Consider the following 15,642-nt stretch of genomic DNA (forward strand, 5'->3'; position numbering starts at 1 on the left):
AGTAGCGACATATAGCCTGGAATTTACAGTTGTTGACTAATACAGTACTGTACAGTAAGTATAATATCTTTAATTTGTTATTTCATCTAAAATGTTATTTTGTATATTGATATGATATATATTTCCTCGTCATTCAAATGCTAAATGGTACTGAATAGGCAGTGATTTATTTATTAATTTGTAAATATAATAAATGATGGATATCTTTTAAACTGTTTTTTCAACTACAAGCTAAAATATAACCCTATTAATTCCAGGCTAATGTTTATTTTTGAAAGTTAATTAAAGGCAATTCAAATTGTTGATTATTTTTCCCCCCATTGTTTAATTTGTCATTTTATTTTGATTGTTTTTGAATATCTAAATGAAGGCTAGAACCATCATTATCTTTATGTTCTTGTTTTCTCAAAGTCAATCAATCAGAGTTTATTTATATAGCCCTAAATCACGAGTGTCTCAAAGGGCTGCACAACCCACAATGACATCCTCGGCTCAGATCCCACATCAGGGCAAGAAAAAACTCAACCCAATGGGATACAATGAGAAACCTTGGAGGGGACCCCCCTCCCCCTGGGCAACCGGTGCAATGGACGTCGAGTGGATCTAGTTAATAGTGTGAGAGTTTTCTCTTCATTGTGGGCCTAGTACTCCTTTGTAATGTTGTGAAGTAGGCCGTATTTAATGTTTGTTTTATTAACAAATGACCCCCATACTGGACTTACGCCCCCACTGATCACGGTGCTGTCCCACCAGGTGGAACTTCAGTGTTGGAAACTTTGAGCTGAAGCTGATTCCACAGACCAAGTCCACTATCAGCTTCCTGGAGGGAGAAGTTGCCAAGGGCGACTCCTGGCGGGGACACCAGCGAGTTATCATTGAGGAGTCCAAAAAAAAGGAGCGGACGGAGCACAAGAAAAACCACAACCTGGACATGGTCATCAAAGTGTCTGTTCCTAATTGGAAGGTCATGGCCTTCAGCACAGAGTCTGACGGACAGCTGGTGTGGGAGCATCAGGTGATCAGACTGTAGAATATGAAAAAACGGAGCGCTGAAGACTAATGCGGATCCTTTTTTATAGTTCTGCACACCCATTGCCTCGGCCTGGCTGGTGGGAGGAGGGAAAGTCACACCAATAAGTCTGTTTGATGACACCGCCTACAGCAACCAGTCAGAAAGTGACGAAGAGGAGGATGACAACAATCAGGACAATTCCAAAGATGCTTCAGCGTCCAGCGTTTACCTGGGTAGGTGATTGCGCGCTGTTTATCCCCAGCGCTTGTCGTCTGTCATACGAGCGGCTGTGGTGCTTCTTCAGGGATGTTCCAGGGACAACTCTACCTCCAGTCCTCTGTCAGGATCGCTGAAAAGTTCCCCTCCAAAGCCATCGGGTCTGAGAAAGATATCATTCCGCTTCCCATCGTCAAATGGAAGCCTCTTATCCGTAAGTTGACAAGCAGTGACCTAGTTCTACTCAGACGGACAAATTAACCTTTGCACGATTTATTTATTTAGTTTCACTTGTAAATCCCATAAGAAATTTGTAATCGGCCTGTCGTAACCTTTCCCTGAGCTCACTGTAAATAAACAAAAAACATTGCGCTTCAACACATCAAACCTTATCAGCCACCTGAAACGCTAGCATTGTTACAATGGTGTTTTGACAGCCTGCTGCTAAAGATGCTGATCTGAGAAAGGTTTGCACAAACATAAAAAACCTAAATTCAAAAAACAACATACCCTATTTTTCAGACCATAGGGCGCACCGGATTATAAGGCGCACTGCCGATGAGCGAGTCCATTCAGGTCTATTTTCATACAAATGACGCCCCGGATAATAAAGCACATTAAATGGGTTATTTTAGGATTTTTTTCTAAATGTAAAACCCTTCCTTGTGGTCTACATAACATTTAATGGTGGTTATTTGGTCCAAATGTTGCATAGATTATGTTTTACAGATCATCTTAAAGTCGCTTTCTGACAGTCGCTTCAGGATTCGCCGTTTTGTGGGCGGTCTTATTTATGTGGTTCACCTTTGACAGCGTCTTCTCCACGTCACCTTTGTTGTAGCGGTGTACCGTGCAAGGACGGGAGTTGAAGAAGTGTCAAAATGTGGAGCTAATGTTTTAATGACATTCAGACTTTACTTAAATCAATAACGGCGCAGCATCTTCTCATCCGTGGCTCACTAGTGGAACAACAACGCCGGAAATGTGTCTCGTGAAAAATCATCCGACCGCAACGCTCTAATAATTAAAGTTCCGTGGGGGAATTATGTAAACCCACTACACCGGTAGTTTTTAGCGCTTCCATAGCGAGTCTACTGACAGATATAAGTTACAACTGTATGCTACTTTATATTAGTAATGGCAACAGCGGAGGATGAATGTCCCACAACAAGAAGAAGCTTATCGACTACGGCATCGACACGCACTACAATGGCTAATGCGCGCAGGTTTTCAGGACTTATGCAGATCCCAAATACACATCAGCAGGTAAGAAAAGTTGGTTTTGCATAATATTGCGAAACAAAACACCAGATAATAGGACTCTTAAAAGATGCACACACCATAATAATACCATATGTTGAAGCACAGTACGTCTGACTATGGTAGCCGTAATGCTCCGACAATCCATCAAGCGGTGATGCTTCTTAGCTTACCAAAGTCGTACTGAAACATGTTGACAGATTTTTGAGCGCTGTGTGTAATGTTCTTTATTTTCAATGGAACATTTAATGATTTGGTTTTATTTACTGGCGTCATCTTGCAGTCCACACGTATCTCTTATGTGTGACTGCCACCTACTGGTCACACTCAGGTCGGTTAGCACAACCAGAATTATTCCGTCCATTAGGCGCACCAGGTTATAAGGCGCACTGTCGATTTTTGAGAAAATGAAAGGATTTTAAGTGCGCCTTATAGTTTGAAAAACACAGGACATAAAGTTATCCGTATCGGTCTTGAGAGGCAGGAAGTTATCTGTATCAGTATCAGCTTGAAAAAAGATTACCCTGCACCTCTACTTAAAATTGCGGTGTGTGCTAAACGGTGATTATGGCGTACCGTCACACCCCAAGTCAGGATAATTCGGGCAATGTCTTTCAGATAAGTTGAAAAAATGATTGATCTGTGTGTCCGCCATGAAAACAACTTGATTTTCATCTCGTTGTTGATGCAGATTCCCCGTCTCGCACTCCAGCCTTAGTGGGCTCTGATGAGTTCGACAAGTGTCTGAACAATGACAAATTCTCCTACGATGAGTACAGCAACGGAGCCCTGTCGATCCTGCAGTATCCTTATGGTGAGACTCTGGAAGGTCGCCCGACTTGACTGCGATTGAAAGAAATAATTCATGTCTCCCTCCACGCCAGACAACGGTTACCACTACCCATACGGCAAGCGCTACCGGGGGAAGCGGGACAGCGCCGTGAGCGTGATTAAAAGAAGCGGGTCGCGGGCCGTGAACGGCAGAAAGAAAGACCCCGTGCTGCTGCTTCCATGGTGGAAGGAGATCCTCGGCACCATCGTCTTCTGCATCGCCGCCACCACCTACATCGTACAGAAGTTTTTCCACCCGCCAGCCCCCGTGACATTCGTGCGGGTAAGTGACACTCACACACACACAAATATCTGGAGTCTACATTATTTGCATTATTCGATATAAAACATAGCCAATAAGTGAAGACAACTATTTATGTAAAATTTCAGCACAAAGGTAACCATAGGGCTGGGCCATATGGCTGAAAACTATCACGATATGAGTTTTTTATATTGCTTGATATTGGTAGTTATTGATATTTTTATGATCTATGGCAAATATGGACCGGGGCTAAAATATAATAAATGTTAATATTTATGTAACCTTCCTTTGATTATAATCCCCTCAGCTATCAAGGTAGAAAATAAACAATGTAAACAAAAATCTAAAATCCCAATAAACACTTAACAATAACTTCTTTAAATGAATGTGCAAAAATAAAGAATATGTAAGAAATGCTTAATAAAGTGTAACAAAATAGTGTGAAAATGTAAACAGAGAAACCTGAGAAGAACTATTTTTTGCAGGTTACCGCCTGGAAGTCGTGTGGTCTGTAACATTTAATTGGTGTTATTTTTACTTAAGTATGGATATTTATTTATGTTATGCAGTAATTGTTATTAAAATATTATTGGCTCAAATTATTATTTTAAAGTAGCAGATTTGTTGTATTGTGTTATTTAATGTAGTTGTACAGTCCTGGACTTTAGTTCCTACTTGTTGTTTCCGTACATCCGAATAGAGAACAGACGAGGGTTGACAAGAGAGGACGAGTGCGGCGAAGGACTACGGTCCGTTTGAAGAAATACTGTAGAGGTGACAATTTCTTCACTCTCTGCAGCACTAATTTTTACTTTCTCTTCTCATGCCATGCAGAGAATCAACAGCGAGACAACTAAACTTGATAGTTGATACTGTTACGCGATTGGCTGTTTAGCGTGTCCCTCCCATTGCTCACTGATCACTTCCTGTGTAGCTAGATTACCAGACCGCGAGTGCCTTTCTTCATGCAACCAACCTTGCTTAATTCTTTCCGGTTTCTTCCGACCCAAAAAATATATATTGAACGTTTTATCGGACGCGTTTTTAATTCATATTGTTTTATCGGCCCAGCCCTACATAACAATGGCAACGGAGGAATCATGCGAACTGATATCAAATCCAAGTAGAGCTAGTCCTTATGTCTATGTATAAAGTCAACACAATAAAACAAATCCATTAGTAAGAGAAGCAAAAACAATTGTTTCTACGTTGTGGACACACACACAAAATATTTTAGAAGTTTTGCAAACTAGCCCAAATAAGTTCATATTTGCTATCTGTAAGTTCTGTCCTTCTTTGTCTCCCAAGCAACGAAAAGAGTCCGAGACGCAGTGCCAGACAGACAGCAAGTTTGACCTTGAGGTTGTGGAAGCAAAAGAGCCGGTCGCCGTGGAGACGCGTTCCAGCGAATACGTGTCCAGGTACGTCCTCCGCTGTGACCCTCTATTCCACGCCACCGTGATTGGCTAACTGGGCTGAGAATAGGCCCGCCCTACCCGCTGGCCATGAGGTCACTGTCAGCGCTGTCATCTCAAAAATGATTAGTGCCCATAATTTATCATCTCATCGTTGACCTCCAGATGTTTTTTAGATCCGTCGAGTGTGGGTGTGTGTGTGACGTGTGTCCGGGGTCTCTGCAGGTACCTGACTGACTTTGAGCCAGTGCAGTGTCTCGGCCGCGGGGGATTCGGTGTCGTGTTTGAAGCTCGCAACAAAGTGGACGACTGCAACTACGCCATCAAACGGATCCGTCTGCCCAAATGGTGGTGCCTCTCACATCTTTGTTGTTTTCTGTAAAAAAGTCCTTCAAGCTCATTTCAACTTGTTAAGATTTGACTTGCTGTGATTATGGTTAGAAACCTCTGACTAACTCATTTGGTCTTGGTTCTTTCAGGGAGCTCGCCCGTGAGAAGGTGATGCGAGAGGTGAAGGCGCTGGCCAAGTTGGAGCATCCTGGGATCATCCGCTACTTCAACGCCTGGCAGGAAAGCCCCCCTGAGGGCTGGCAGGAGGAGCTGGACCAAAGGTGGCTGAAAGACGCCAGGTGAGTCAGACCTCTTCAACCTTTGAAATGAAAGTACACCACATCGGATTTTGTCAGTCATCTTTTCCACAAACCAAAGTAATATTTTCAATAAGACACCATGTAGAAAGTGTCTGCGATTTTTTTTCTTTATTGGGGTTTTTAGACACATACAATTGACAGGAATAGTCAAAAATACATCAAATGCTGTGTTCCCCCCCAACATGTAACAAAAAAATAAAATTAGATAAATACATACATCCATATATACATACATACATACATAAATCCATACATATATGTAAATTAAATTAGAAAATCCCAGCAGATGTCAAAATAAAACCACAGACTGAATGGCCCCAGATAGATACAACAACTAACAAGCAAACAAAAGGCTAATCAACAACCTGCATTTTAATTGTTTCAATAAGGGCTAAATTGGAGATCAGAAAAGCACCACACAGTTCTTGAAACTTTGCAGAACAACCGTTCAATGTCAGCCTCATCTTCTCCAGTTTGAAAAAATAAATAACATCTTTAATCCAGCGGGTGTGGCAAGGAGGCGCTGTTGCCTTCCAAAGACTGATAGTTTTCATGATCATTGAATAACTTTCTCACTACTGTAGTATAAAATATCAATTCACTACAACAATGTAACAAAATATAAATACACAACAATCCATATTAACAAAGATTACGGTTTCTGATACCTTTCATCTATTTGTGAAGATAAAATAAAGTCACATGAAAACCTTTTTTTTTTACCATGTAGACCACATTAGTTCAGGTCCAGTTTAAAAACCACTGTATTTAAAGGGCAACTGCCCTTTTTTGGAATTTTGCCTGTCATTCACAATCCGTATGTAAGACAAGAACACATATATCTTTCTTTCCTTTATGCATTTTAATTTGTAACATATGGCAAGTACGAGGTGGCTAACAAAGAAAATAATGGGAAGCATCTATGGCGCTCATAAAACCCTCTAAAAACATCCAAAAACTGCCAACAATACTCCATTCACATGTCATTACCCAAATGTAACCAAGTATTAGCGACTTTGCTATTATAAGCGCTAACGCCAAGGAGCTACTTTTAGCGACGGTGTGATCACAGAGAGCTAACTAGCTTAAGCAGCTATCGACATAGTGAACCGAAGAGCTGCTGCACTGCCTCTAAGTTGGTCATTCTAGATTTTGAATCATGCCTCTCACTTGTATTGAAGAAGATTGTGGCCATAAACTAAGAAGTTGGTCGACTTTAACATTCAACTTAGATCGCGAGAAAGACACGAAAAGACTCATTTGCTCCTACCTTTTTTTCTTTAATTTTTTTAACCTGCGCAAGGGTTATGATTACGGTAATTCTTCATTTAAACGGGAATATATACACATACTATCAGTCGGCATCCCAGTGAGAGCAGACATTGTACAGTAAGTGATTGTTTTTTGTTTTTTTTACTTTTGTTCATTGCCTAATTTTCTCCAATTTAAGGAAATAAAGAATATCTCTAATCCAGCGGGTGTGGCAGGGAGACGTTGCCTTCCAATTTAGCACAATGAGTCTTCTGGCCAACTAAGTAGTGAATGCTACCAAGTTCTTTTTGGATTTGCTAAGAGAAGATGACAGAGGGGCCATCCCAAATAGTCCGCTTCGAGGATTAAGTTCAATCTTGTCGCCAATTACCAAAGATAAAGTATTAAAGATTTTAGTCCAATAACTGCACATGGATAGAAAAAGCAAAAACTTATGTATTAAGTTAGCTGGAGACTGTTGATACCGATATTCCGTCATACAATTTAGCCCGCCAGATCCTGGTATAATAGGGACTATGTATTAGCTTGCATTGAATAGGGCTGTGTCTAGCACAAATAGATGACTTATGAACTATACTTAACATCTCTGTCCAGCTCTCCTCAGATAGGGTCACTCCTGATTGAATTGTATTGAATTAAACTTTGATTTTGAATAAGTGTAATTGATTCTTTAAAAGTCGGAAGTGGTGTCAAAAAAGCGTATAAAACGTGTCAGTCGGTAAGTTTGGAAACCTGGGAAAAGTATTACGAACAAAACTGCGGATCTCTAGATATCTAAAAAAAAGTGTTGATTAAGGAGGGAAGATTTATCACAAAGTTGTTGTCAATGTTATACATCTTTAATGTTGTTGATCCCCAGACTTCACCATCTTAAAAAGGCGCTATCGACAAGAGAGAGAGTGAAACCATGGTGCAAGACTAGCAATAGTCTGCAAGCCAAAATAGTGCTTTAGTAAGTGATTGTTGTATTATGTTCGTAGTTTGTATTTCTTGTTTTGCACTTAGTAATAGTGCTACTTGCTTGATCTTCTTATAACTCAGCTTCTAAAACTTGTAGCTAATACTCAGGTTTATCTAGATTATCCCACAGACATTGAAGATAAAAAAAACACAATTTGTGATTTTGTCAAACCTTTAGTTTGTTTGAAATGAAGGGTTTTTTTTGTTTGTTTTTTAATACAGTTGCTCTGGAATGCATTTTCAGCATTGTATAACTGAAATGTGTCAAACTAATAACAGTCACTGCATGAAAAAAAACATGTGATCTGGGTATTATTGATAGAATAATATATTCAAAATATAGAATAGAAATATTGCCTTATCAACAAGTTAAAACATGGTTGTTTTATTATGATTTTAGACTGCAGTAGTGACAAAATTATTCAATTGACAGTATCTCTCGCCATTCAAATCGGAAGCTAACTTCAGCTTCGTTAGCATCAATAAGTGCTAGACACCGACTAGTGGTAAGTATAAACAAAGGAAGGTAAAGTGACACACAAAAATGTTCAACATGTACAGATTGCTGCACGCACCCACAGATCTGCCACGGCAGAAGTGTGGCCAAAGTCGTATTAAAAAGAAAACAAAACTAAATGAGGGTTCCTGCGTCACAAAGAGTTTAACAGACACAGATTTTTTTACAAACACACACATACACACACTAATCTAAAAACAGACACACAGATCGCAAAACAGACAAATTTTTTTCCACACACATCTAAAAACAGACACATGGCAAAATGGACAGATTTTTTTTTTACACATACATACAAATCTAAAAACAGACACATCACAAAACGGACAGATTTTTTTTTTTTTTTTTACAAACACATAAATATAAAAACAGACACACCGATCTCAAAACGGACACATTTTTTTACACACACATATCTAAAAATAGACACACAGATCACAAAACGGACAGATTGTTTTTACACACACATCTACACAGACACACACACTAGAACATGGACACATGAATCTTATTACACACACACACACACAGATTGATATACACTATTGCAAAGTGTTTTGCTCCAATAATTCTTCTATATCGTACTCCGTGAAAACAAAAAAGTACAAACACTGAGTCACCATTCTGTACTATGTGGCAAAAAGCATTGTATACTGGAAATGTCTGCTGCTCATCCAACAAGGTGTGAGTTCTTCATTGAGCGCATCACTTTTTTTACTCTTTTAGTGCCACTGACTGGCCAATGAGCTTCCTTGACCACATGGAGGCGCTTTCAGTCAAAGTGCCAGTGTCCAGTTCCGTGTCGCCCACCAGCGGGTCGGAAGGAGGCGTTCTGGAGCCGTCCGTCAACGGGCATCATCCGCTTCTCTCTGGCAGCTCTAGAGGCTTCAGCATGAACGGAGACCTGTCCTTCCACCCCCTGCTGGGCCACGACAGCCTGATGTCCGAGCGGGACAGCCAGGCCGACCCGGAGGCCTTGGAGACGCCTGACTCCTTTGAGCTGTGCTCCCCGCGCCGCCCCAGCGATTGCACCTCTTCCTCTTTTGACATCGTCTTCGAGGATTCGGGATGCGACCGGGATGCGGACGCGGAAACCGACTCGGCCTCCGATGCCGCAGATCCAGACCCGGCTACCGCGGGGAAGTACGGTTCCTCTTCCTCACACACCAGACAGACGGAAAACTCCCACCCCTCCTCTTCCTCGCCTCCTCGGCCCACCTCGCTTGTGTTGGCGCTTCCGCCGTCTCCTCTGAGCCAACGAGCACAACCTTCTCCTAAGGTTAGTCCGCCATTTTCTCACCGATGGCTTGGTTTTGGGAAATACGCTAAACTGGAGGGTTCCCGTCTCCAGGTCTACCTTTACATCCAGATGCAGCTGTGCCGCAAGGAGAACTTGAAGGACTGGATGGCTCAGCGCTGCCTCCCTGAGCAGAGGGAGCACAACCAGTGCCTGGACATCTTCCTCCAGATCGCTGAGGCTGTCGACTTCCTGCACAGCAAGGGGCTCATGCACAGGGACCTCAAGGTGAACACACCACCAAGTCACAGTCAATAGAAGAAGAAAAAAGCTGCGCGATGTAGTATGTGCGAAAAGGACTATGCGTATCCACTCGGCATCCATTGCACCGGTCAACCAAGGGTGGGTCCCCACATGTGCGGCCCCCTTCCAAGGTTTCTGGTTGTTCCCTTTGGGTTGAGTTTTTTCTTGCCCTGATGTAAATACAGTTTTTAGTGTTATCAGAGCCCCTAAACATGAAATAACACCCATATAGTCACCTTTACACTAGTTTTAGCCAATATAGTAGACTCACTGGTAGCCTCAGGCTTCCAGCACGATCACTACATGGAAATAATTGGTCACATCCTGTTTGAACCGAGCGTGGATGTACTGAAACCGCTGGCGTACTGTAGGTCGTATTGCCAAAGGTTTGTCTTCTTGATCGTCACGGCAAAGATGGTGCTGACATTGGCTATGTTGTTAGCATTAAGTGTCTCACTGCGGTGTTCCAGTTGTAGTCGTTCGACATCGCTCACGTTCAAAATGGGTTATTGATGAGGCTTTTTACGCTCAGATTTACTCTCCACTTAACATGAAAAACAGGCACTACGTATGTGTGTGTGTGTGTGTGTGTGTGTGTGTGTATATCAGAGGTGGGACCAAGTCATTGCTTTGCAAGTCACAAGTAAGTCTCAAGTCTTTGCCCTCAAGTCTCGAGTCAAGTCCCGAGTCATACAGGCAAGTCCCGAGTCAAGTCCCGAGTCAAGACAGGCAAGTCCCGAGTCAAGTCCAAAGTCAAGACTGGAAAGTCTCAAGTCAAGTCACAAGTCCTGCATTTTGAGTTTCGAGTCCTTTCAAGTCCTTTTGACCACAGACTAATATTTTTACACAGATTGTGTATGCTTTTAAACCGCTGTATTTATTTATTAAAACAAGTGCATTTGAAATAGCAGGAAAGAAAATAGTACTGACATTGCAATTCATAATAGCACTATTAACCAGTCATTTTAATAGTTGAAACAATTTTAAACATTTAACTCATTCCTTTACAGAATAAACACATTTGCAAAAACAAGTGCAACTGTACTTATTTGTACAAAAGTGTTAACATTGTATTTCCATGGCATATTGCATTGTAACTAGTTCCACAGCAGTTTCTATTCTGTTCTTACCTTATCTCATTGATCTAATCTCATACTGTATGTGTGTTGATGTGTGCATACACATGAAAAACATAACAAATACATGAACATAACAATGAATAGAGTTGTACTTTTTAGATGTCAGGGCCCTATGCAATATGTACACAATTCTTAATATAGTATATATTTTAACTGACCTTTATTTGACTATGTTTGTCTTTTTGTAGGTGGCTAAAATATGCGGTGCTGCTGACCGCCGTCTAACGTTACGTTACTGTGTGTGATACATTGACTAACGTAACGTTATGTGTAGGTACCTCATGCAACCCTGCTTAAAAAATCACTTGACAAAAAGTATGAATAAGGTAGCAAACTGCAGTGGACGCAACATATTGCCGTGTTTGAAATGACGTTATAACCATAAACATCTTATAAGTAGACGCAATATTGGTTGCTGTGACGCGAGCAATTTGCATCTTGAAGTGGTGATGAGGAGCCGGCGAGCAGCCTAAACCGACAGTTGACAGGTAGAAAACAAAGATGTCGGGCTGGTGTTTAGCGTTTTCCTGCTCAAATGAGCGGACTGTTGAAAATAGGAATCGGGGGATTACTTTTCACAAGTAAGATTTAACATTAATGTACTATTGGTTGTATTTTATGAAAATAACATTACCACAGAGTTGAGAAGGAGAAAAGATCTTCAATATTTGTATGTGAAAATCACAAATAAATCTTCTGGGGGTGGATGACGCCCCTACAGGGGTTTGGTTTACAAACTTTCTGCCCCACCTAAAACAAAATTCACCAGCCGCCATTGATTATAATGCATTCTCATTTTAGGCAAAATATAAGACAATACTTTCTTAACAGTATAATTGTAACCAGGAATAAGTCTTCAAGTAACAATATTCAAATGCTAACATTGTTGGGTAAAACAGAATTTGGTTTTATTCTGAATCCAGTGAAACAGATTGGTGGTTTTAGCTGATATAAAGACTTTCAGGTGTTTATATATGTTTAAGTATTTGGCAGACGCTTTTATCCAAAGCGACATGCATAAAAAATACATATATAACAATCACTGTAAACATGATCATTTAAGGGAAGAATGTAATACAAAATATCAATACAAAGTGTCACGACAGAATAAACTCTCTGCTGCTGCAGCAACAGAGATACGGTCTATAAGATATATAGATATCTAATGTATTCATACATTGTTTATGTAGCATGTATATATAACGTAATCATATTGTTTCTTCAATTTAAAAATAGCTGACCGTTTTTTTCCCCCTTCTCTGTGATTATATTCCCAGTTTTAATCTCGGACGTCTGGTCACTTATAGCGTATAAGAATATTCTATTACTGTTAAGCAAACTATGAATAATAAAACATGTGTCCGTTATCATAGCTACACGTATGACAAAAAAGCGTGTGAAAATGAGTGGTATTCAGTGAGGTAAAATTAATTAAATGCGTTGACAGTTCATTGCTCCTCCCAAATGAATTGCACTGAGTGGAGCGGATCACCACTCCAAGATGGCGGCCCCGCGTCTCGTTTGCGCCAGTAGGCAGTAGCGCTCGATGCTGCGTACCTATATAAGATGTCTATGGTTATGACGTTAGCAGTGAGTTTACAGCTTCACTGATTTAACTACACAGCAAATAAAAGTCATGTTACTTAGCCAATAAACGGTATCTTACATTCAAAACTTACCCTTCTTTGTGCAACTTCAAATGTCGAACGAAGTTGGAAGTTGTTGCGTCTCCGTCTGTAATATTCGAACTGCGTGATTTGCATACGGCAATTCGTTGACCAAGTCGTAGTTTTTATACCCGAACGAAACCAACTTTGGTATAAATCTTTCTCACTGGCGCGTTGTTTGACAACTCTTGTTCATTGGTTGTCCTGCAATTTTATTGGATCAATGCCTGTGTGATGAAAACAATGTAGATCTAATTTGATTGGCTGTTGTACTGAGAGCACACACGCTGACACGCAGCACACACGCTGATAGACAGACACGTACAAAATGAAAGCTACGGAGCGCTCCCAAATAATTTTTTAAGCTTTAGGTTTTGGGGAAAGTAGCAAGTCATGTCAAGTCAAAAGGCTCAAGTCCAAGTGAAGTCACAAGTCATTGATGTTAAAGTCTAAGTCGAGTTGCAAGTCTCTTTACATTTTGTCAAGTCGAGTCTAAAGTCATCAAATTCATGACTCGAGTCTGACTCGGGTCCAAGTCATGTGACTCGAGTCCACACCTCTGGTGTATATAATCACACATTTAGCTGTTTGTGTGTGTGTGTGTGTGTGTGTGTGTGTGTGTGTGTGTGTGTGTGTGTGTGTGTGTGTGTGTGTGTGTGTGTGTGTGTGTGTGTGTGTGTGTGTGTGTGTGTGTGTGTGTGTGTGTGTGTGTGTGTGTGTGTGTGTGTGTGTGTGTGTGTGTGTGTATATGTATATATATATATATATATATATATATGTATATATATATATGTATATATATATACATATATATATATATATATATATATATATATATACGGCCATATATATATATAAACACACACACAAACCGCTAAATGTGTGTTTCATCTGACATCACATGGACAAAGATAAGACCTTCTGGAGGAAAGTTCTGTGGTCAGATGAATCAAAAATTGAGCTGTTTGGCCACAATACCAAGCAATATGTTTGGAGGAGAAAAGGTGAGGCCTTTAATCCCATGAACACCATACCTACAGTCGAGCATGGTGAGGGTAGTATTATGCTCTGGGACTGTTTTGCTGCCAATGGAACTGGTGCTTTACAGAGAGTAAATGGGACAATGAAAAAGGAGGATTACCTCCAAATTCTTCAGGACAACCTAAAATCATCAGCCCGGAGGTTGGGCCTTGGGCGCAGTTGGGTGTTCCAACAGGACAATGACCCCAAACACACGTCAAAAGTGGTAAAGGAATGGCTCAATCCAGCTAGAATTAGGGTTTTAGAACGGCTAAAGTCCTGACTTAAACGTGTGGACAATGCTGAAGAAACAAGTCCATGTCAGAAAACCAACACATTTAGCTGAACTGCACCAATTTTGTCAAGAGGAGTGGTCAAAAATTCCACCAGAAGCTTGTGGATGGCTACCAAAAGCACCTTATTGCAGTGAAACTTGCCAAGGGACATGTAACCAAATATCAACATTGCTGTATGTATACTTTTGACCCAGCAGATTTGGTCACATTTTCAGTAGACTCATAATAAATTCATAAAAGCACCAAACTTCATGAATATATGTGCTCCAATCACTCTATCACAAAAAAATAAGAGTTGTAGAAATTATTACTTTACTTTACTTTACTTTAAGTGTATGTAAACTTTTGACCACGACTGTATATACACATACTGTATATACAAAACATGATCACTCCAATATTAATATTAATGTTCTGATACATATATACTTAATTTAAGACTTGATTTAGGCCAAAATATGTACACATTATAATTAAAACAAAAGTGTTTATGAAACTGCAAAATTCAAAGCGCAAAGTGGCGACAGTACTAGAAATGGCAACAGTTTTTTGTAAATGCGGTGAAGATTACAAATGTTTTTGTATTTTCCTGTAAATTTGCTCATGCAGCTGCCCTGCATCTCACACAGACCCTTGCTTTAGGGCAGTTCCAATCAATGGCGCCCTCTGCTGGTCCAAAGTCATCATTGACAACAATGATTGGCAGTGATCGAAGTGTGGGAATACAGTGTTCCTGAGACAAATAGATGCCCATGCACCTTGGCTGTGACGTGTATTCATGTGTGAGCTCTCTCCTGCAGCCCTCCAACATCTTCTTCACCATGGACGACGTGGTGAAAGTTGGAGATCTGGGCCTGGTGACGGCCATGGAGCAGGAGGAGGATGAGCAGGAGCACAGCGCCCTGACGCCCGCCCCACTCCTCACCCGCCACACGGGTCAGGTGGGCACCAAGCTCTACATGAGTCCGGAACAGGTGAGGGTCCACAGACGCGCTCGCCGCTTCCCAAACCGGTCCTAAATCTTTGTTCCCACAGCTCTCCGGACACTCGTACTCGCACAAGGTGGACATTTACTCCCTGGGTCTGATCCTGTTTGAGCTGCTCCACCCATTTAGGACCCAGATGGAGAGAGTGCGGGTGAGTCGGCATCACTTCTGTCTCCATTGGAGGAACGTGATCGATCAGTGCGTGTTTCTGTCTCCTCACCAGACGCTGACTGAGGTGAGAGCTCTGCGCTTCCCAGACACCTTCTCTAAAAACAACGTTCAGGAGGTGAGTGGCCCTCTGATGCCTCTTGGTGGCTATGAGCAGGAACTACAAGCACACTCAGTAATGACGTGATCCGGTTAAAATGAGCACATTAAGTTTTTAAAACGACACAAATCCAAAATGAGTCCATGGTTCTCGCCTGGAGAAGGGCGGAGTGCCATCTCCGGGTTGGGGACGAGATCCTTCCCCAGGTGGAGGAGTTCAAGTACTTTTTCACAAGTGAGGGAAGGGTGTATTGTGCGGCGTCTGCAGTGATGCGGACTCTGGCTCGATCCGTCGTGGTGAAGAAGGAGCTGAGCCGGAAGGCAAAGCTCTC

The 15,642-nt window shown here is 41.3% G+C and overlaps 1 protein-coding gene across 1 annotated transcript in view; it reads left to right on the plus strand.

The window, feature by feature from the left end:
* LOC133646713 (eukaryotic translation initiation factor 2-alpha kinase 3-like) overlaps positions 1 to 15,642 on the plus strand; it is an 82,437-nt gene that overhangs the window by 64,475 nt on the left and 2,320 nt on the right. Inside the window, exons 5-17 of the mRNA XM_062042409.1 lie at positions 754 to 1,015; positions 1,080 to 1,245; positions 1,317 to 1,442; positions 3,180 to 3,302; positions 3,373 to 3,602; positions 4,890 to 5,002; positions 5,222 to 5,344; positions 5,476 to 5,625; positions 9,122 to 9,674; positions 9,747 to 9,920; positions 14,858 to 15,031; positions 15,093 to 15,194; positions 15,267 to 15,329. Of these exons, the coding sequence (XP_061898393.1) occupies positions 754 to 1,015; positions 1,080 to 1,245; positions 1,317 to 1,442; positions 3,180 to 3,302; positions 3,373 to 3,602; positions 4,890 to 5,002; positions 5,222 to 5,344; positions 5,476 to 5,625; positions 9,122 to 9,674; positions 9,747 to 9,920; positions 14,858 to 15,031; positions 15,093 to 15,194; positions 15,267 to 15,329 (2,359 nt within the window). The remainder of the gene's footprint in view (positions 1 to 753; positions 1,016 to 1,079; positions 1,246 to 1,316; positions 1,443 to 3,179; positions 3,303 to 3,372; positions 3,603 to 4,889; positions 5,003 to 5,221; positions 5,345 to 5,475; positions 5,626 to 9,121; positions 9,675 to 9,746; positions 9,921 to 14,857; positions 15,032 to 15,092; positions 15,195 to 15,266; positions 15,330 to 15,642) is intronic.

This window comes from Entelurus aequoreus, linkage group LG03 (genome assembly GCF_033978785.1).
Source record: "Entelurus aequoreus isolate RoL-2023_Sb linkage group LG03, RoL_Eaeq_v1.1, whole genome shotgun sequence".
Taxonomy (NCBI): domain Eukaryota; kingdom Metazoa; phylum Chordata; class Actinopteri; order Syngnathiformes; family Syngnathidae; genus Entelurus; species Entelurus aequoreus.